The sequence below is a fragment of the Diuraphis noxia genome, unplaced genomic scaffold, assembly GCF_037042655.1.
Source record: "Diuraphis noxia isolate RWA-SAM2 unplaced genomic scaffold, SU_Dnox_SAM2 contig0002, whole genome shotgun sequence".
Taxonomy (NCBI): Eukaryota; Metazoa; Arthropoda; class Insecta; order Hemiptera; family Aphididae; genus Diuraphis; species Diuraphis noxia.
The window spans coordinates 60,746,770-60,769,113 of record NW_028301712.1 but is presented as its reverse complement, the minus strand read 5'-3'; the positions used below and the strand labels follow the sequence as shown (position 1 = coordinate 60,769,113).

The window sequence follows — 22,344 nt, the reverse complement described above, 5'->3', positions numbered from 1 at the left end:
ACACTAAACGGTGCAGCGTGGTAGTCTGCTGCTGCGAAAAGGGTTAAATCTCCGCCGAAACATATAACATAGGTACTATAACTATTATGGTAGGCAGGATTTTTTTTTTATTCATCATTATATAATATTATTATGTTATATACCAACGCATTATGCCTCCTATCGTTGGGACACGTGTTCGAATTTGGAACCTCGCCGCCTTCGTTTTCCTGACAACAGCGCAGTGACGATAAAAATAATAATAATAATATTATAACGATGACGAAACTATCCTTAAGCACAAAACACTTATCCTCGAACAACACGCATATATTATTATTTTGAAGTGATTTGATGTATTCAAAGTACACTCGGTTTATTCGGTTCATTAGAAATTTATCGCGTACCTAACACTCTTGCAAAGTTTTCAAAAACGTTACACTGTATATAGTATAGTGTTGTACAACAACATTTGGTTTACGTAACAAAAGTTTCGCAGAAAGTTCGCTGCGGCATCCTACGGTACACAAAGTATTTTATGACGGATTTGACTACTAATCCTTATGCAAATCTACCAATGCCGATGTCTACTTGTGAAACTTTAATGGAAACCTTTGATATTATTTATAATTTTAAGAGTGTGTTTTTAATATAGTACGGTTCTGTATATAATATAATGTATATTAAATACCACAAGACTGCAGTGGATTTTTTAGATACATTTTAAGTTTATAGTAAAATTTATTGTTTCTGTAGTAAATGTTGTCATTTAAGTAATTATAATAACATAATATATGTTTTTAAATAATTAATAAATTATAATTTACCAACTAGAATATTAATCACGCGTTTGTTATGATTTATCATAATTTTTATTTTACGAGCAGAGCTTAACTATTGTATTTTATTACAGGCAGACTGCTATTCGTTAAATAACCATTTTACACACAGTTGATTGATTTTTAAGAGAAAAAAAAATTCAAAGAGAATCATATTTTTTCATGATCAACGTTGACTATTTTTTTGACTTTGAATACATACATGGACTCAAATAGGATAATGTATAAAATAATCAAACATAGGTAATATAAAGTACACGAAAACAATTTATTTCGAATGCTTCACAATATAATATATATATATATATATATATATATATGAATAATATATAATATTTTTGTATAATATGTTGTGCTTGATGTTGAAATACATATTTTAAAAACTATTTATACAATGAAATTCGTAAAAAAAACACATATTAAAATTGAACGCTTGCAGTCAAAAACATAATATTATATTGCAACGACCCAAAAAGTTGATACACAACTCTGTACTTTGAGATCTATTATGTTAACAGACAAATAATGGCATAATGTTGATGTATATATTTTATACTACTATACTGATGGTAGGATATTGATCGTGATGTCACTTAACTAAAAAAAATATACCTAGATTTTGATTGTTTCGTTTGTGGTGCTGTCACCGACAGTCGCGAATGGCTTTGGTCGCGAACGTGGCGTAACATGGTAACCTAACCTACAAAATATATTATGACTGGAGCTTTTGAAATCAGTACGAGCTGCCGTGAGACGATCCGTAGGATGACGATCCGTGAGATGGTCCGTAAGAGGCACTGCTGTAGGATGATGGTCCGTAAGAGTTACTGTATGAAGAGCTGCTGTATGATGGTCCGTAAGAGTTTCCATATGAGCTGCTTTCGTATGCGTTGCTACCGTGGTATTCATCGTGGCTTGGAACTTCGTATGGTACTGGCACTTCGACCTTGACGGGCACCTTGACTGGGTATGGTACGTGCTTTTCGACTGGGTATGGGACGGGCTTGTCGACTGGGTATGGGACGTGCTTCTCGACTGTCACTGGGTACGGGCGGTCGACGGGTACGTGGACTGGGTATGGGACGTGCTTCTCGACTGGGTACGGGACGTGCTTCTCGACGGGTACGTGGACTGGGTATGGGCGGTCAACTGGAACCTTGACTGGGTATGGGACGTGCTTCTCTACTGGGTATGGAACGTGCTTCTCGACGACCACTTGGTACGGCTTTGGCACATGGACGGTGTATGGCCTGTCGACTGGCACCTTGACTGGGTATGGTACCTCCTTGTAGACGGCGTACGGCTGTGGCACGGGCACTTTGACTGCGTATGGCACGGGTTTCTCGACGTGCACGGCGTATGGGCGCGGTACATGGACTGGGTACGGGCGGTCAACGGGCACTGCTACCTTGACGGGGTATGGCACGTGTTTCTCGACGGGCACGGGGTATGGGTGTCCGACTTCCTTGACGATGGTCTTGGACAACAATTGACCGTGACCGTGGTAACCGATGTCATGAGCGGCGTAACCGTAAGCGGCGCTTCCGTAACCGGCGCTGCCGTATGATTCGTAACCGCCGTCCAATTCATAACCGCCGTAACCGAATGACGAGAGATGCCTCTTGCCCTTGCTGGAGTCTGCAGCCACCGCTGCCTTAGGTTCCTCTGCCTTCTTTGCTTCTTCGCCGGCGAACGCGTGAGCGCACAAACCGAGCGCGCAAACCGCGTACAACAAACCCTTCATCGTGCTAACAGGTGGCGGACGATGTGATAATATTATTATTATCAGCCGTTTCGTGCGATTGCGATCTGTTTCAGCTGCTTTGGTTGTTGCAAGTGTGATAGTTTGTTGAACAGTGGTGACCGACGACTGACCATTGATCACCAGGACCCGCTGGTTTTGTAGTGTCCGTCGCCCGAAAAAGGAAGTGGTCCTGGTCGCCCCTACCCCGAGACGGTTCGCGGCGCGAATCCGCCGATCGAGGGTAGGCGGTGAAGAGGACACGAAGCCGCCGCCTCGTCAGACCTACTTTCTATAGACCGCCGGCCGGTTCTGTGCCGAGGTCCGTGCACGACATTACGCAATTACGCAACGACGACCGCCACCGCCGATGATGCATTTATTACATTTAAATATCATAATAATAATATCATTATCATAATAATTATAAATTGTACACATTTTTTTGTTTTTCACGAGTAACGCATTCCACCAGGAAACGAATGTTGACAAATACTTGGGGTCCCCGCGTTTGCTGGGTCGTCCTTCTGCGCGTGTCGTCGATCACGATTATTATGCTTAGTTGTAATTCAAATAACAAAATATTCGTATCATATTATAATATTGTCACTGAAACTTACCGTCCTACTATCGATTTTTAATCCACAGTGCTTCTCATATTTTTATCACCCCGAGAGGTAGTTGTGAATTTGTGATATGTTTGCTCTCGGATATTCATTGCATTTTATCGACGGCTTTATTGTACTATAATAATACTTGTATTCGAAAGATAGGCACTAGTCACTACGACTTGTATAACGATCGATACGATTTCAAAATGTCACGTCGCACTCGCGTGTTTAAATTATAACTTTTTTTTTACTTTTATGTTCTTATTTGTTTGAAATAGCTGCAGCAGTTGTCTATTGGAATCGTTTTAATGATCTAAACGAAACGGAGAAATAGGTACCCATACGAATAATTATGAAATTCCGATTAAAATCAATTATTATATAACACCTATATTATACGCAGGTATTATACATTATATAGCTATAATTTATATGATATTTTATTGTTCGTCGATTCTAGTACATTAATAGTATATGTCCGGCATAATTAAGCTGTGTAATATTAACCTGATCTTACAATATTAATCACCTATAAAATATATTATTTTTACATTGGCCATATGAATTATTTAAATTATTTTTAACTATTTAAAGTCTAATGGGAAAAAAAATAAAAAATTACGATTATTTTTTTGAATACTTATATAATTTGTACTATATACTGAGTGTTTTTTATCGTTTCCCCTGTCTATTAAATATTTGGTCCACGCATTTTGTTCTGCATTCAATCCAACAATATTATGCAATGAAATAAATTTGTAAAAATGTAAATACCGATATATGAATGGCATTTATTATTTTTGGAAAATAAGTACGACTAGATGTTATATAATTGTATATTATAAATAAAACGAATAACTCAATGATTTAAAAAAAAAAAAAGCAATTCTGAAAGAAGAGAAATAATCTCAACTATTTGACGAATCCCAGCGACAGTAGTTGAATAAAATATTAAAATGTTGTAAATATACATATATATATATATTATGTCATTCGTCTATGGTCTAGCGATGTAATAAAACGATGGTTTGAATACCATTCGGCAATGAAAAAATAGTAAAAATATTATAAAACGTATTCTGAATATATCTTGCACGATACTATTATAATGTTCGTTCTAATTTAAATATATGTTCACGCGCTAATTCAATTGAAATTAAAAGTACAAGCCTATTAAATCGTAGGCAATTAATTTATTATCGTGTCGTCGTAATATTAATTGCTTTATTAATTATTGGTATATTTTAGTGACTTTCTAAATTGTAAATTGGCATAATGTTATATTGATTAGGTAGTGATTACCTATCAAAATAACCACGTACTTAGTTTATTAAGACGCATGATATAATTTATTAGTATCAATTATATCGATATGAATACCCATCACGTGAAATTTACAATTAATCGAAATTATTGAAAAATAATCTAGATTTTTCGGATTAGATATAATTTATTGTACTCGTATTTTAAAAATTAGATAATACTAGCATAGATACATAACATAAACCGAATTTGTTGAACTCTTACAATATCGTAATTATCATCAGCTATGTGTAGGTATCTATTGTACATAATATAATAAAAATAAATTATTTGAAACTCGTTAAATATAATATAAATTATATAAAGTAACCACAAAAAAAAAATTAGGTACTTATATGAAATCGACGAGAATATGATTAAAACTCGCATAATACTGAATGTGTTAAAAAAAAAAAGTTTGTGCGCTTGTTCACATTCAAAAATAAAAATTAATGAAATACAGGCATATTATGATTTATAAAAAATAAAACCCCAAAAACGTTGCTGAACTACGTTCCGATATCGAGTGCTCGCGGGTCACGACTTTTACGAGTAGGTACCTACATTGCGCGTGCTGTTGAAATTCGGAATATTTCTAAATTTTCAAAAACGTGATCGACCGTGTACCCGTACCAGTGCATTATGTTATTTATACCGCAGGTGCTTGTTGCACGTTACCCATATGCAGGTATGCCACGGGGACACATCAAACGCGGTAGCAGTAGGTACGCGTCGTAGTCTCAGCGCGTGGGCGTTTCGCTCGCAGGTCAGACGCGTTTGAGATAAACTGCAGAACCAATTGACTAGATATATGTAGGTACTTATCTGGAGTGTATATACCTACGATACCTATTCATGGTAGTCAACTATGACCGCAAGTTCACCACGTTTGTTATACCTACGGATAATATATTATTATAATTTATATTATGTGCATTCGACAGCTGGCAACGACGTTCTATTATTCTATTATTATTATTTTTATTATAGGTATACAATATGATTTGGTATTGCGCTTATGCTCGTTTTATTTTTCACCAAAATATCCAGAAACGTATTATTATAATTATTATAATTGTGATATATATTTTTTTGTTATTTCAAAATGTCGAAACGGAACGCGCAGTATGCTTTTTCACCGCTGTTTCTCGAAACAAAGACCACTATTATAGTTGTGCAAAGACCACCACCTAGCTATAATAGGTATTATGGTATATTATAGGTATCATATTATTGTGTTATACGACGATATATTATATTGCTCAAAAGCGATTCCGACGAAATAAAATCATATTTTCGAATTTCATCGAAAAACAACGCGTTTGATATTATTATTATTATTTGGTAATGTGCACCTACGAAACAAAATTAAAAACGTGTTATGACGAAAATCGTATCGTAACAATAATGATAGTTATAATATAAGAAATTATAAAACTTTTCGTTGTGTTTTGACCTCCACCATACCCATACGGGCATATCTATAACGTTTCATAGATTTCAGCGTCACAGAACTGCGATTGGTTCGCGTCAAATAATCTCTGAATGCGTATTATAATATTGCGCGTTCTATATCACGTATGCGATACTTTTCGTGACAAAACCTCAGTTATTAACGTTGTTAAAATATCTCATTAGAATTATGTGTCGAGTTTAAATCGTTTCCATATTATAAGAACAAAAATGTTGTCAAAAAGTTGGGATCATGCGTGTTAATGATACACTTACCTATTACACTCTGATGGTGAAAGGTCATATTTTAAAAGCCAATTGGATTATTATTTAATAAAGACAGAAAAGAAATCGCCGTAATAGGTATGTTTTTCATGCAACTTGTTCAATATTATTTTAAACACTTGGTATTAACTTAAATTTTATTTTATAGGTCAATTTAGAACAATGTTTCTTGTGAAGATATTATATACGGCCTTGAAATATAAAACCGAAATATTTAAAATTTTTATCATAATGAGTATAAATATAATTAGTATTCTTATTAATACTGTAAGTATACACTTTAAACTCTGCTGAAATATTGATTGAATTTATATTATTCTAATCAACGTGTTAATAACAACTATTATATTGTATTGATTATTATTTTTTTTCTATATTTTCGAGGAACGGCATTGCACAATACACGAGACTGTTTTTGGGGGATTTTTTTTTTTTTTTCAACGCCACTATATCCAACTAGGTCTTCAATTGTAGTCGTTATTCTCGTTAGTTTAGTTCATATAATATAATAACATGTACGACGGTTGTAATATGCATTTCGCAGATGTTAAAGTATTATGTTATGTGCAAGATCGGCCGGGGGAAAAGATATTAATTTTTATTTTGTCTAACTCCTCCAATCGAACCTAGTGCGGTGTGCGTGTGCGCGTGTGCCACGAGATTACCAGCGTGGTAGGTCCGGGTACGTAATGTTCCGGCATATTGTACATTACACTCTTTTTTATAATACGCGTCTCTTAAGATTTATTTATTCACAAAATAGAATATTGTGGGCTGAATATACGACGCAAGAGCGACGGGTTTCTTTCTCGGGAATACCCATCGCCAATTTATTCGCAGAACGCCGTTCAAAGAGAGAGAAAAATCACTTTCGATAACACTCACGAGATAACTGTGCCGCGCGTTATTATAATACAATGTGTCCCAGGGGGAAGTGACTGGCCGGCATCGAAATAATTTGATAGTCTACCTTAAGTTATAGAAAAAATCTTTTAAAAGGGAAGACAGCTCTTTTGTTTTTTAAGACTCAAATACTTTAAAAATATTAATTTTTTTTTTTAGTTTGATATAAATAGTTTGTATATTTCTGACTGAATGTTTTTACGTTAGTTGATAGCACACTAAAACAGCTTAAAAAAATGTTATAAAAAGTTGAAAACTTCTGCAGAGGAAGCATCAGCAAATGTGCGGTAAGTTCAGTTTCGTCAAAGAAGTCAATTTTCTGATAGTTAGGTGACTAAAAAAATAAAATAGATCGAGACCTCATTCAAATGGTCGTTTTCCACAACTTAACTTGTATCATAATATCCATAGGATATCGGCCGGTCACTTCCTCCGGGACACATTGTATAATATTTTATACAGATTAAATCTAACAACAATAATAATTTGTCCAAACATTTCACGTTTCAGTACACTCTAAATATCAGGCTATATTATGTAGGTTAAAACGTGTGTAATATAGTATAATATTAATATATAATATTATTACATTACAATATGTAAGTGGTTACGGAGACAACAACGGATAGGTATGCATATTTATCCCACGGCCAATAATATTATTGAATTAGATAGGTATCCCAAACGGCCAAACGATCTGTCCGATCGATCAACCAAAAGTTCATCTTTCGGATTTGGAACGAGTTTTGTGGCCTAACCGTTTATCACTTTTAGTATTTTTGGTTCTGCTTTCCCTGTACGATGCGCAATAATTCATATTAACTAATATTATTGTGCAGTAGTAGGTACAACTGCAGTAATAGGTATTTTTATTTATTTATATAAAGCCTGATTTAAAATTAAAATATAGCTCTGTATTAATCATTCAAGATTGCACAAGAAAAAAAAAATACTAAAATATACTATATTACATTAGTAATATAAATACCATATTTATTGCAGGGAAACGGGTTCGATACACATGTAATTTCTCATGTTTATGATATTTACAGCCGTTTCGATTTCATCAGTCATACGTTCGTTTATAGTGTTTATACTAATTTCTAGAGCATTTTAATTACTTGCACACAAAACAAATCGGTATGACTACGGCTGCATCATTAATAATATATTTAATATTATTCTAGATCACGGCATCTAATGTATGTTACAATCGTAAGTGTAAAATATATAACCTACAATAAAGTTATGGGGGGACGAGGTGGCCGAGTGGTCTACCGCATCGGCTGTGGCTCAGCCGGACCGGGTTCGATCCTCGACTATCGGGCGGCATTTTTCTCCAGGCAAGTCACGGTGTCCGGAGAACAAGTGCCCACTCCGGGGCATGGCAGAAACCTACGAGTGCCCCAACAGAAATTCTGCCAAAAACTCTCACCTACGTGTAAAACCAACCTACAATTCCATAAGAACCTACAGTACTACCCTCTTCCTAATGGCCTTAGTTGCCGCGGGATAATTAAAAAATAAAATAAAAAATAAAAAAATAATTGTTATCTCTATATTATACCTAGGTATAATATATATATTTAGCTGCTCCGAGTAATAAAACATTATAATCTATCTTTATCTCCATAAATATCTACGTGATTATAAACGTCATTTTTCGACCTGACTGCCATAATAATATGCAAGTCTGGTTAGGCGTGGCACTGCAACCCTAAAAATAAAATTTCGAGTTAACCTTGCACCAGATCGCTTTACCATGCCCTTCTGGCTTCCATATTAAATTATTATTATTATAATGGTAAATTAGCTCGAACTGAATTATATTTCACAAGGTTCGACGAGATTGCATTCGACTATTATAATACGAGAACGATCATTTCCTGGTTACGGGAAACATATGTGTGCGCATATCTAATAATAATAATAATAATAATAATATTATATACTGTAGGTACATATAATTTCTTTTTAAAAATAATAATGTATATCATACTATGAAACACCACGTTCTATATATAGACACAAATGATTAATCTTGTTGTGTACAAAAATAACGTATGTATAGGATGTGACAATTCTGTATAATATCATCGTCTATTTTCACGGAGATTTCAAACAATGATAATTATAATATTATAATATTATGTACAGTTTTAATGATGTCATATTTAAAATGTGATCTATTGTGTGATACATATTATTTTCATTCGTTCGTTCGTATTTTCCTTTGTCTCAAACCACTTTAATATTGCTGCACATCCCATTTAAGTAGGTCCTATTTAATGCGCGATTGAGGTCGATTTTTCCAGGTGCTATCACACGAAATCATATTTTTCAAAACGCTTTGCGTGTTTTACGAAAAGTCCGTTTTTATGGCCAGTGCTTTGAGCACAAGCTTTGGATATTTTTTCCCGTCAGCCTTACCCACCTCCCCATTCACTCTTCATCGTTGTCGATACACGGCCGCGCCACCGTATATAAAGTGCGGACTTTATCTCGCTCCACCCGCGATTGTCGGTCATAAAGGACTAATAAATAAACGCCGCAGACCGGGCGTTACCGGTTGTCAGTGTTAATAAGCGGTGGCGCGTCTATATAATAGGCCGATGACCATTATATTTTATATTACATTATATATATATATATATATAATGTATATATTATACGTAGTGATCCATTTAGGAAACTGCAACTTCCGAGTCCATTTATGTTTTAAAAATAATAATATATTTTAAATTAAAGTTATAGTACGTTTTAAGTAGACAATATGATATAACAAACAATTATATGAATAATAATTGGCATAGCAACTCTGAGTCTATATAATTTAATTATTAACAAATACGTTCTTTTATTTTAATAAATCCCAAACGTATTAAAGCTTAAACGAGTTAAAGATAGTTACACTACAAAACATTTGGTCCACTACAAATCCACTCATTTGCAAAATATGTTTGTTCCCGTTATCACTGTTCACATATATTTTATATACATAAGCATGCCTTAGAAAAGTATTCTACATTCGACTATAATAATTTATAAAAAATTAAGTAGTAAAACATTTGGTAGGTACGATAAAATAGAAAAATTAGATTTGTTCGTAAAATATAAATATACTTAACTACCTCAATTTACGAGTATGTATTATTTTATTGGATGAGAAAATTTGTTTTTTTTTCGAAAACTTAAAATATAATAATAATTTAATTGAGAACGGACGAAATCAGTTAAAGACGGGTCTCTATCGAAAATAAATACACTGCCATCAACAGTGGTGGCCGTCAAAAAAAAAAAAAACTCAGACAAATCGTGTTCATATAATAATATCATATTGTTATAATAAATCGTCGTCCACAAACTGCACGAGACAATATCTAAAAAAATATGTGCCAGAGTCGTTATGACAATCAAACAACCGGTATTTTTTCATACCATCACCTCGCGTATGTTGTCCGGCAGTAATATTTCTGTGCTCTATAGCCTTTACGGACTATATATTGTGATTAACGTAGAAACTAGAAAATATGTCGACCAATGCAACGTCTAGGACTAGGACGACGACTACGAGTAACAGTTTTTCGTCGTTTTTATCGACTAAAACGAGTTCAAACCGAACCCAAGTGAGCACGGAGTAACGACATTATTATATTATCGCCAAAATAAATAATGATGTATAGATTGAGAACTGCTCTCGTCTTTATTTTACGTGTACTTAACTTGAACTATTTTGTGTTCAGTCCTGTGTTGATTCTGGTGTTCGTTTTCATGAAAACAAGAATAAGACCAAGCCGGCTGTCGGATGTCCGATCATTTCGTTGTCCGAAAGAGACGAGGAGATTCTAATCGTACAAAATCTTAAAACTCGAATCGGTAATAAACGTGGTTTTTGATATTAGGTAAAATTGGCTTTTAGTTTGCACAACACATTTAACAATAGAAAACAATAAAAAATTAAATAGTACTAAATTTAAAAAAAAAAAATATTCATTTCCATGACACGTCATTTCTATTTTTATTTGTTGTGGAAATTTTATATTAATGTGTATAAAATATATGGGTGTTATTGTTTATATTAATATTAATAATTAATACGAAAAATGAACTGTATTGGTAATTGATATGACGATATCGGTGTAGAGCCAAATCACGATATCAGCGAGGCTGTCAATAGGGCAATAGCCAGGAACACAGAACGGGTCAATAAACAAATCAAAATCGTTGAAAATCAATTTCAATCGATCAACGACAAAATTGAACGTCGAATATTGGAAGCTTCTCGGGCGTTGGACGAATCGCTGATCGTTATAGATAATTCGTTATCCCATATTCTCGAAGACCTGGAGTCGGTAAATCTTATAATGAAAAATAAATTTTTTAGTGTACCTAGTTGCAGTGTAAAATTTGAACGAAATATATATGTTATTATAATCGTGTTCTAGGACAAATTTATTCGATTTGATTCGTTGCAAAAATATTTTATAGTCGTGAACGATTTGATAAATGAACGTAATCGGATCATTAAAAGTTTTATGGACGTACTGCACGACTTTGAAAAGGAAAGAACGGCGTTAATTAAGGATTGTTATCAACATCACATGTTAGACGTTAAACAACTTTCAGAAGACTCTTTCGAGCGGCTGTACGAAAAATATCTTAAAGTATAATAATTATAATGTAATAAACAGTTTATAGAACATAGAGTGTTGAGTAATATTATTTATTTGTCAACGTCAGAACTACAACACCATAAAATTAGGAAATTTTCGGACATACGAAGACTTGCGATATAAACTAGTACAGTGGAGCGGTACTCTTCATCAGGATTTTATACTCAGAGCCTACGGAATCAAAGCAAAAATTAAAAAAAACATTGGAGAAGGTTTTAAAGAAAAGTTAATGTGCGTAAACTCAGTCATAACTTTTTTTTTTTAGATAACCGACTATTTTATTTTATATTTTATATTATTTTATCAATACAAAATTTTAGAACCGTTTCTAAGACAATTATATCAGATACAGTTATATACGCTCAACCTATTTTGATTCATTTTTTGAATGATTTAAATGAATTATTTGATAATTTAATGCGAATGTCGGAAAATAAAGTGGACATTGCATTCGTTTTGAAATGTTCAGATTCGTTAGAAATTCATTCGAAAAAAATTGGTAAGAGACTAAGACTTGCGTTTTCTGAATCATTTTCCAAAAACGGATATATTTTTTTCTTTAACACTAACATTTTTTAAGAAAACAGATTTTTAACGTGGTTAAAAAAATTGTAAATTAAAATATATTTTGGATCAAATATTATTAATTTAATAATTATTAAATATTGCATATTTTTTTTAACTAACTGTCTTTACGAGTAAATTTAAAATAATAAAAAAGTGAATTTTACTAACAAATGCCTCTTGTCGATGTGTTAGGATCGCCGAATATTATTGTTATGTTTATTATGATTCTCAGACGAAATAAATGAAAACGTAATAAAACTACAAATCGAAGGGTTTGAGATGATTCAATTGCTTTTGGCGAGAACCTTGGCAGAGTTTGATAACACCGTTATAGGTTCGGATGAATTTCTCAGTCCCGGAGAATCCACGATGATTAACGATGAAATAGTGACAGAAACAAAGAATTTGCAACAGGAAAAAATTAAAACAACTTTGGAAGTCCAGTTGCTTTTGAGTGACGTTAAAAACATCTTTAACCAAATTTCTGCGATACTTAGCCCGGTTATAGAAATAATCTACAGTTACTCGGGACGTTTTATGAAAGTTAGAGATATCTTTTTTGTGGCCCTGGATACGAAGTTTAAGACCAACGATTCAGAGTCACAGGTACCTTTTATATTAAAAAATCTGTATAAAATTATTTTATTAAAATACTTAATATGTAGAGACGTAATTGCGGAGGATCATTTCTCCAACTGAAATTTTTGAAAGTTATAAATCTTCTAATATTTAAATAATGAATGCATTGGCTATACGTATTTTATAGGATAAAAATATTTGTTTTCTTAAATTATTTCATAAATTAAATTAATTTCTCGTTTCTCTTATAGACCCTGTCTGTATAATATTTACGGGTATTGTCAACGTATTATCTGGGTTACAAAAATAATCAAATAATATTATTTCTTAAATTATGATTAAGAACAGAATTATCATCTCATATAATTCTTCAAAAAAGTTTGTTAGTTATGACTAATTTTAGATATATTATACTTACCCACAATTTGCTTCTAAGCCATTAAATGAGTTTTAACTGTTTTAAGATATCTTGTGTAACAAGTTATGTTATGTTATGTTATGGTTTCGATTTTGGTGAACAAATTATTTTTCAGTATTTGATTTCTACCCAGTTACACCACTATAAGTATGTATAAAATATAATAATATTATATTGATTTTGATATTTTATTCATGCAGATGTTAGAAGACAGTTTTAACGTGGAGTTGAACGCGCTAGTTCAATCGTCTGACGAGATTGACGTTAAAAAATTTGAACTCAAATGCATTAACGCACTAAATATTATTAAAGACAGGTATATTTATTTTCAAAATATATTTTAATGGTAACTCTGTCCACCTTACATTGGAAAATATATACATAAAAAAATGTTTTCTTTAAATGGAAATTAATGTAGTTTTTTTATAGTTGTAATTAGGGTAATGTGACTCAAGTACAAAAATAATTAAATTAAATTAATTTAGTATACTATATTTAACTATTTCATATATATATATTTTTTTAAATTAACAATTTTACTCACAAGTAGGTACCTATAATAAAGGTAACATGTTTTGTTTAAAACGTTCACATGTCATTCGTTCTTATAACCTAAACCCATACAGGTTACAGAAGGCGACAATATAACTAATAATTCAATTGCATGAATTTTGTTATTTAGAAGTTATAAGCAACACGTGTCATTAACATAACGATTTTTGTTCAATTTCAACTTAGTTAATCACCCAAAATAATCATCGCTATAATAATAAGTATTTAAAATACAATAAATTGAAACACTAGATAACAAATGTGGAAAAAAATTTATTTGATTTGAATAATTTTACTTAAACATATCTTACAACACTGCATAATATAAAGGATACAAGTCAATCGAAATCTTGAGATGGAGGTCATATCAGACTACATTGATCTAATTTCGACAGAAATAGACGTGATTAGAAAGGAAGTTGAAGTAATCATCAAATTGTTTCCGGAGAGTTTTAAACCATTGCCAAAATTTAATGACGCTATGCAAGACAATAAATGGTCAACGTCCATCAAAGCAGCGATTACTTCTTTTGAAACTAACGTGAACCATTTTCAGCATACGTAAGTATCTAGTATTAAAATAAATAAAATATAAAGTTGCATTATGTTGATTGAATTTTTTTTTTTCGTTCGTTTAGTATTTATGAACGGTTGTGGGTGTTTATATTGGAATTAAAATCAGTGGATTTAATGAAAAATGAACTGCCGTGGACCAGTTTGTTAGAACAGGTTATAGATGCAAAATGTTACGTTGCGGAACACATACTCCAACTCCGGATTATTAAAGTACAAGAAATGTTCACAAAGAATAGAATTGACGAAATTGAACAACACAAAAATCTTTTCGCGGCGCACATGAAAGTAAGTTCAGAAAATGTTAATTGTCACATATATTTTACAATTAGACTAATAAAAAAAATAGAAAAATAAAAAAAATAAACCATATAGACAGCTCTAGAAACGATTAAGGACTCAAAACATAAGACAGATAAACTGTTCAAGGAATTTGATTTAAAAAAAACATATATAAATAAGAATGTCGACAAGTTAAATAAAAACGAATTATCGATAACTGAGCTAACTGAAGCAATAAAAGAATTAAAATATCAAATATATTTGGTGGCTAGTGAAATAAATGATAAATATAAATCACTTAATAACGATATTGAGTCCAAGTACCAAGCGATAGAAGTTTCAACTTTGGAATTTATGAAGTCTATTAAGTAAATTTATAATTTTTATCCTTCACGATAAAAGTTGATTTAATTCAAAAATCTATTTAAATGTTTTTATAGAATGTTCCCAGAAGGCGGAAATTATGGACACAAAGAAGCTGTAAATACTATCGATATGTTAAAAAAATTTAACCATAACATCCTTCACAAGCAAACCTCAATATTAGAGAAATTAAAAGCAAATAGTTTTGAATCCGTAAATGAAATCAAAACGAAGCTTCTTGAATTGATAAAACCGTACCTATTTTTATCACTAATAATAATTAAAACTGCTTATTTTGATTGTCCTTTAATTTTCTGATTTACCAATTTTAGAGTTGAGATTGAACTTGACAAAAAAGTATTCAAACAGAAATATTACTCAATTTACAAACTTCTTAATGTCACCGTGAGCCAAGAAATTTTAAATTTAGAAAAAATGTTGGATTCTCTACACACAAAATTCAATATTGCTAAAAAAACATTTGAGAATAATGACGTTGTAAAGTTATCAAAATGTTGGTCAGAAATATTGTTGGAGACAAATGCTTTTATCGATTTTGTAGTAGAATCATACAATCACATACGTAAGAAATTATATGGGTAACAGAATAAAAATGCGAAAATGATGTATATGAATTTCGTTTTAAAGAAACACTGCTTAAATATAATGTCAAAAAATCGATATGGAACACGAAATCCGAGGTGGTGTTCTTGTCGTCAAACATTGCTACGAACTCGAAACATACGTTTACAAGAGGAAAACTTAAATTTTATGACTATTGCAAAACCGTTTTCAATTACGACGCCGATACCGTAACAGACGGACCTAGGTTTTTGAAAAACGTCTACTCAGCGATATTTCATTATGTATCGGAATCGCAAATTAACGCTGCGGTAAATTTTTTAACAAAGTACCTATAGTGACTGGACGTAACTCTTGCAGTTACATATACATATTATTAATTTGGCTAGTTTTGAATTGCAAATTTAAGCGTCATTTTAGGACTTGGCGATGACTGAATCGTCCGTTAACACTTGGATTGACGAGGAACCAAATACGATGATGTTATACGCGGAAATCATGATTGAAGCTGTGAAAAACAGTAGGGCCATTGCACTACAGTCAGAGTTAATTTGGATATACAAACTATCAGGTTTGATCAAACTCGTTGATTATATAATATGATTGCTATAATATAAGTTATAGTGATACCGGACTACTATATCAGGCGGAGTGTTTTTCAGAGTTTTTTGATTTAACGACTGAACTTTATGCGATGGAATGCCAGTTCAAAAACATCGTGCTGGCGACATACCATGAGGAATCGGTGGCCAGTCTTGAAAAGACGTCGACTGCGTATCGATTGGATACTGAGACGGTTCGAAAACAACTGAAGACTACCCGCCAAGAGTTTCACTTTAAATTGAAACCATCACACGGCCATCCTCGTAACACCTGGAGATTGGAGTCGCTGATGGCTGACTTTCAGAAGTTTAATGCCGAGTGCGTAGATACGTTGTTGGGCACTTGTGACCGAATCGTGGTAAATGGATCTTTTTTTAGACATTTTACCCATTGATAACATTTACATGGATGGGATAATATAAACTACCATGTATTGTTGAATAGTGTACTCTAAGAGCATACTATGGTTACCAAAGTGATAATAAGGTATTTGTTATTAATGTGTGGTATCATAACCACCGTGATAAGTGATTTTTAAAGTAAAACCACAACACAAACATATCAGATATAGAGATATCCTATTATACCTTATACTAACTTAGATAGTTGAAAGTCAATGAAAACATATCGATGTATATATTGCCTATGGACTCGCTCCCATCCCAATAGTTCTATATCACGTCATGTCTTCACTGTGCTCTTAGATCGACCTCGAGAAAATTGACAAAAACTACGACGCGATGTGCCCAAAAGACGTTTTGGCGGCAGCCACGGTGTACGTAAAATGTTATGTGAAACTCAAAACACTACTGGAAAATGTCGACGATTCGAAAACAGCCATAGCTAGTGAGTTATATCGCTTTTAGAATAATATTTAAGAGCCGATATCCATACTTGTCGTGTTTATTTTTGACTTTATGCCTGATACCTAAACAGTTGAAAAGATCGCATATTCTTCAGGTCACGGGTATGATGCTTTGCCGGAATCTAAAGGCCTAGAACAAGCCATCAGCAACGTGAAAAGACATTTACCGATGAAATCCGGCACTATTTTTTGGCCAGATAATAGTCAATTGTGGAATAATAATGTCCAAGTGAGTTCAATTGACGTACACAATAAAAAAAAAGTTAGGTAACCTACAAGATCATTGCTATTGCTCCCATATCAGCAATACATACACTTTCGGGAACGCACACGAATTTAGAATTTATAGTTTAATTTTAGTTTTAAAAATGACTAGACGTTCTTAGTTTTCATGCGTTTCAGTAATTTACTATGATATGTAAATTGTAAATATCTAACAACTAAACTTTATGGTATAATATATGTGCCTAAAGTTCTCGATCGTCTGCCCGACGGAGCAAGACCGCCGCTCCCGTTTCACTCCAGAGCTCAACATTTGAAAACCCACCGCTGACGAATTATATGATATTATAGTGCCACGTTATTAATTATTGCAGTTATTATCATAATAATATTATGTGCATTGTGTAGCAGTAACTTTGAGGAAGTCGATGTCAACGCGTTCGAATTTGTTGCATAATTATTCCACTGTGGAGATATTTTAATAATAATAGTAATAATAATATATGATATTCAGTGTAATATGATATTGTAATATATACACACGAATTCAGTATTGTACAACACGTCATAGTTGTGTTTTTGGCCGGAAACTGGCTGAACTCGTGCAAGGGCGTTTGCATAATATCATATATAAGGCCGGTAATGGTTGGTAATGAGTTGTGGTGCCGGATAGTGGTGCTTACATATTTTCCTCGACTGTTATATATGTTATTAAAATGCCGAGGACTGTTTTGCTCAGTGCACATAATTGTTGTTGTGCGAAATTATTACAGTTTATGCCTATGACGTCTATTGCGCACACCGTTCATGTGTATGATTTATACGCGGCTGATATGACTTGTCGACTTGTAATAATGATAATAATAATAACAATAATATACGCGAATGTGCTATGGGCATATAACTATGATGCTTGTCTTCCATTTCGGATTTCGAACCTTGTACGTCGTCGGGTGAATAACTAGAAATGCCAGTTGACATTTCTCGTGGTTGTCTAAAAGATCCGAGTCTGCAGCCTGTAAGCGTTTGACATAATTTTGAATGTTCTAAACAAAAATACAATTTTTGTCGATTCTCCGTAGCAAATAATATTTTTTTACGAGCAAGACACTCGAGTAGGTGTTTTTATTCATATATAAATAATATATAGGTATACATTCGAAAAAAATATATCACATAATATATTAATTGGACGCAATTGCATATATTATATATATAAGTGATGATGTAATGTTTGTATGTTGTACACGTTAATATATATGCAATAATAATTTATATCCTTCGGCGTAAGAGCATCATAATATTAAGATGAATATACAATCATTAGTTCTAAAAATACTTTTCATTAATGAAAATTAATGTGGTATGATCCGAAAACAAAGCAGACGGTGTTCGAAAATAAAGTTATTGAGCAACAAAAACGTGTTATTGCTTTACTCGTCTATATATTATTATATTTGATGTGCTGGCATTGTTCGTGTTTTTGTTTTAATAGACTCTCTCGCGGTTTTTACGAAAATTGTCTCGATATAATAATAGGTAATAATGTTATGACGAACGACGGTTATATCTACCTAGCTATTTGCATGGTATTTTCGGTGTTTGTTTTTTCGTTTCACGCGAGCCGTGTGACTTTTTTCCACTTGCAATTAAAACATAATATTATTGCGATCAAGGTAAAACTAACCACGTATTGTTATTATTATTATTATTATTTATTATTACGGTGAAGCAATAAACGTTAATGGTATATTATGGTATATCTATATTATATTATATCTATATTATCTATGTTAAAATATATCATCATACACACCGCATTATGGCTGATTGTGTAAAAATATGCATCCACTATCGGAGACGATCTTCTGGGCCACAGACCACAGTATAGGTATTCACACGATTGCGCTTAATCACTATTAATATTTCTGCAGGCGTTTTCGAGACTCTGCCGCGAACGTTTCGGTGAAATCCAGACGTTCGGTGTCGTTGAAAAATCGAAAATGGTCGACTGGGCAACGGCATTCGTCCGGGACGTGGAACGAGTTAAGGAACTCAACAGTCAATTCGTCACTATCTAGGCGAATACCACTAATACCTACATACGAGTATAATAATTATTGCCCTGCAGCAGTGGGTTTCACAACGATGAAAGAGTATCGGTGATCGTATTGATATGATAATAATAATATATCAAGTAATCCTGCATGCACCTACGCTTATTGTATAATATGTAACCCATCTCGACGTTTAAGTCTATACTTGCAGGTTCAAAACAAAATATTATTAATATTCATAATACTATGTATATTATGATTTTAATTGCATTCATTGACATCAATTTTATTCAAACAGTTTACCGGTTTGTTTGAAAACAGAATACAGATTCAAATACACGCTGTTTTTGATGCAAATATTTTCAAATTTATTCTTTAACATACCGTAATTATTACGCATAACAACCAACGACTATAGCGGTTTAAGCGCTAACTGTACAATAAATAATTAATATTAAGCTAATAACCATGATGTTGATGCTGTACCAATAATAAAAAAAAAAAAATAATTAATATTTTTTGCATCCAAATCAACGTAACATTAGTGCTTAATTGTATCTAGATATTATAATTTATAGTTGTGAGGTACATTTTAAGCTTATTGTTCTAATTTAAAAAGATGTCATAATATGAAATTGTTGAGAAAAAGTGTGACTAGGTATGTCTTTGTCTACGCAGTTAAAAATAGGTGCCCGTTTTTCGCGCCACTGTGTAGTTCATCACAGATGCATCAGCTTTAGGTCAAGGTGTACTCCATATTATTACATATTATTATTATAACGATAACATACATTATTATGTCATTCTGGAATTGTGGACATAATTTCGTTTTTTTGCCGCCGTCGTTGTGCTTAAACGACAGACTTACGCGTGTACGTGGAATTGGGTCGTTAATGTACGTTTTGCACATGGGAGTATACAAGAAATATTTACGACTGTTGTATAAAAAAATTTCGACGACCTCCGGGGCTTCTGTGACACCAGCGAGTGTTTAACTTCGCGTCCGTCAATATATTATTAATGCATTATACAAGAGTAGGTAAGAATAAAATATTATGTATAAGGTGTTTATTTCTATGAAATAATATTATTACATCTTACTAAATAAAAACTATGATGATGATTTGATTTGTAATAAAATCGTTTTCACGTCTATATAGCAGTATCTACGTTATATCTACAATATATTATTACCTAGGCACAAATTTCGATGAATCAGCTATAATATTTACATGTAACGATATTTTGATCACATAGCTATACTACATCGACGTATATAATATTAGAATAATATTAAAACGGATATAGTATTGTTCTCAAATCCACACCATTTCCATAGATCCGCTGCATGGTTCTCGACGGCTATTGTGCATTATTATTATTTATTTGTTTGTTTCTCGTTCGTTGGACTGCATAGAAAGTGTCTGTAATAATATTGTTGTTTTATATATTTGTAAGGTACAGTTTATTTAAAATATTATTCCTTCATAATTTATTAAAATATTAATCTGTACAATGTAATAAATTGTAATTTACATTAATGCTTCATAAAGATGAGATCACTTTGAATTATTTAAGACTGTAGCAATGAAATCGAATACAAAACGTATGAATGATGTACCTATGTATTAAAGATGCATTTAGTGGTAGTTACTGGATGGGAGTGGGTGTTAGGTAAAGGCATTTAAACGGACGTTACATGTATTTTCTATATCTTAGAAACGTAAAGATATTTTAACTTTCAAGCAAGTAACGATGCATTTTAAAATTATAATATTTTCCATTTTTATTAATCCGTTTTAAAATAAAAAAGCCTACTATAGATGCCCTATATATAAATTATATAGTATAGGACATAGGTATATTTATAATTTATTTTAAAGATATAAAATTATAAAACGGATTTTTTGCAAGTAAATTCCAACGATTTTCAGATACCTAGTTGATTTTAGGGTCAGATTTATAACGTAAATTCCACCGATGATAAAAGAAAAAACCAAATTCAATTTTGTATGAAAAATTAAACTGAAATGTTAATACATAATAAAAAATAAAAAAGGGTCATATAAATTAAGTACAGTTTGAAAAATTTAATATTATACACTTTTATACCTACGTTTTATTAGAACAGAATTCAACTTTAAAAATGTATTATTATAAATATAATTTAAATTAAAAAAAATCAATAACCTATTATAGGTACCTACAATAATAATCAAAATAGTAAATACCAATCATATAGGTAAGTAACAAAAACGATGGTCAACGACATTGAACACGTTGAGTTAAGCAATAAATCATAAAATAAAATGTATATTTTTTTTCAATAACATAAAGTTTTAACTTTAAGTTTAAAAACAAAATGAGTCAAAAAATAATATTGATTGAATTTATGTTTATTTTATAAGTCAAAAGTTAGTACTATATTGTAAATTGGAATTTATAATTTATATGTATTTCTTAGATAAAAAAATTGTAGATACTTGTGAAATTTACACACAAAATAAATAACCGTAGATGCTTATAATCGCTCATTGTACGTTTGTAAGACGAAGAATAGCAAATAGAATAATAATGAATTAATTACGTTATTTAGTAGTAGCCTAGAATCTCTAATAACGAAAATAATGTTATCATGTATTGCTGTAATCTATATAATATTATGTTATATATCTATATTCAATTTAAAGTAACTCGATGTACAAGGACAAAACGAAAGTTCAAGTTATTTTACTTTAATTTTCAAATAGTTTATATACCGAGGAAAGTAGTACCTAATTACATATTTCTATACATATTTTTAAATAATTGGTTTGAAGTTCATTTTTTTCGTCTGTTTAATACATTTTATTTGATTGAGTCTTCTACAGTTAAAACTGGATATAAAAACACTTTA

The 22,344-nt window shown here is 32.1% G+C and overlaps 2 protein-coding genes across 3 annotated transcripts; one reads left to right on the top strand and one right to left on the bottom strand.

Moving 5' to 3' along the window:
* Positions 1–1,067: 1,067 nt before the first annotated feature.
* Positions 1,068–2,711, bottom strand: LOC107163917 (uncharacterized). Its single transcript, XM_015511549.2, has one exon. The coding sequence runs from the start codon at positions 2,560–2,562 to the stop codon at positions 1,552–1,554; it is 1,011 nt and encodes a 336-aa protein (XP_015367035.2). The 5' UTR covers positions 2,563–2,711; the 3' UTR covers positions 1,068–1,551.
* A 3,395-nt stretch (positions 2,712–6,106) lies between these two features.
* Positions 6,107–19,607, top strand: LOC149058742 (uncharacterized). 2 transcript variants are annotated; one of them, XM_089221126.1, is made up of 20 exons: positions 6,107–6,287; positions 6,358–10,738; positions 10,856–10,988; positions 11,256–11,464; positions 11,558–11,776; positions 11,853–12,016; positions 12,106–12,284; positions 12,585–12,958; positions 13,550–13,665; positions 14,232–14,462; positions 14,540–14,762; positions 14,850–15,124; positions 15,197–15,373; positions 15,452–15,702; positions 15,768–16,012; positions 16,122–16,272; positions 16,364–16,662; positions 17,009–17,150; positions 17,265–17,398; positions 19,326–19,607. In XM_089221126.1, the coding sequence occupies exons 2-20, from the start codon at positions 10,643–10,645 to the stop codon at positions 19,470–19,472; spliced, it is 3,765 nt and encodes a 1,254-aa protein (XP_089077252.1). In that variant the 5' UTR covers positions 6,107–6,287; positions 6,358–10,642; the 3' UTR covers positions 19,473–19,607. The 2 variants fall into 2 exon arrangements, with proteins under 2 accessions (XP_089077252.1, XP_089077251.1); XM_089221125.1 differs by having other exon boundaries at positions 17,241–17,398.
* The last annotated feature ends 2,737 nt before the right edge of the window (positions 19,608–22,344 follow it).

Bases quoted from the DNA above. Each gene is read 5' to 3' on its own strand.
- LOC149058742 (XM_089221125.1), top strand. From the start codon at position 10,643: ATGTCGACCAATGCAACGTCTAGGACTAGGACGACGACTACGAGTAAC. The intron at 10,739-10,855 runs GTGAGCACGGAG...TTTTGTGTTCAG, and splicing joins CGAGTTCAAACCGAACCCAA to TCCTGTGTTGATTCTGGTGT. The intron at 16,663-17,008 runs GTAAATGGATCT...CTGTGCTCTTAG, and splicing joins GCACTTGTGACCGAATCGTG to ATCGACCTCGAGAAAATTGA.
- LOC107163917 (XM_015511549.2), bottom strand. From the start codon at position 2,562: ATGAAGGGTTTGTTGTACGCGGTTTGCGCGCTCGGTTTGTGCGCTCAC.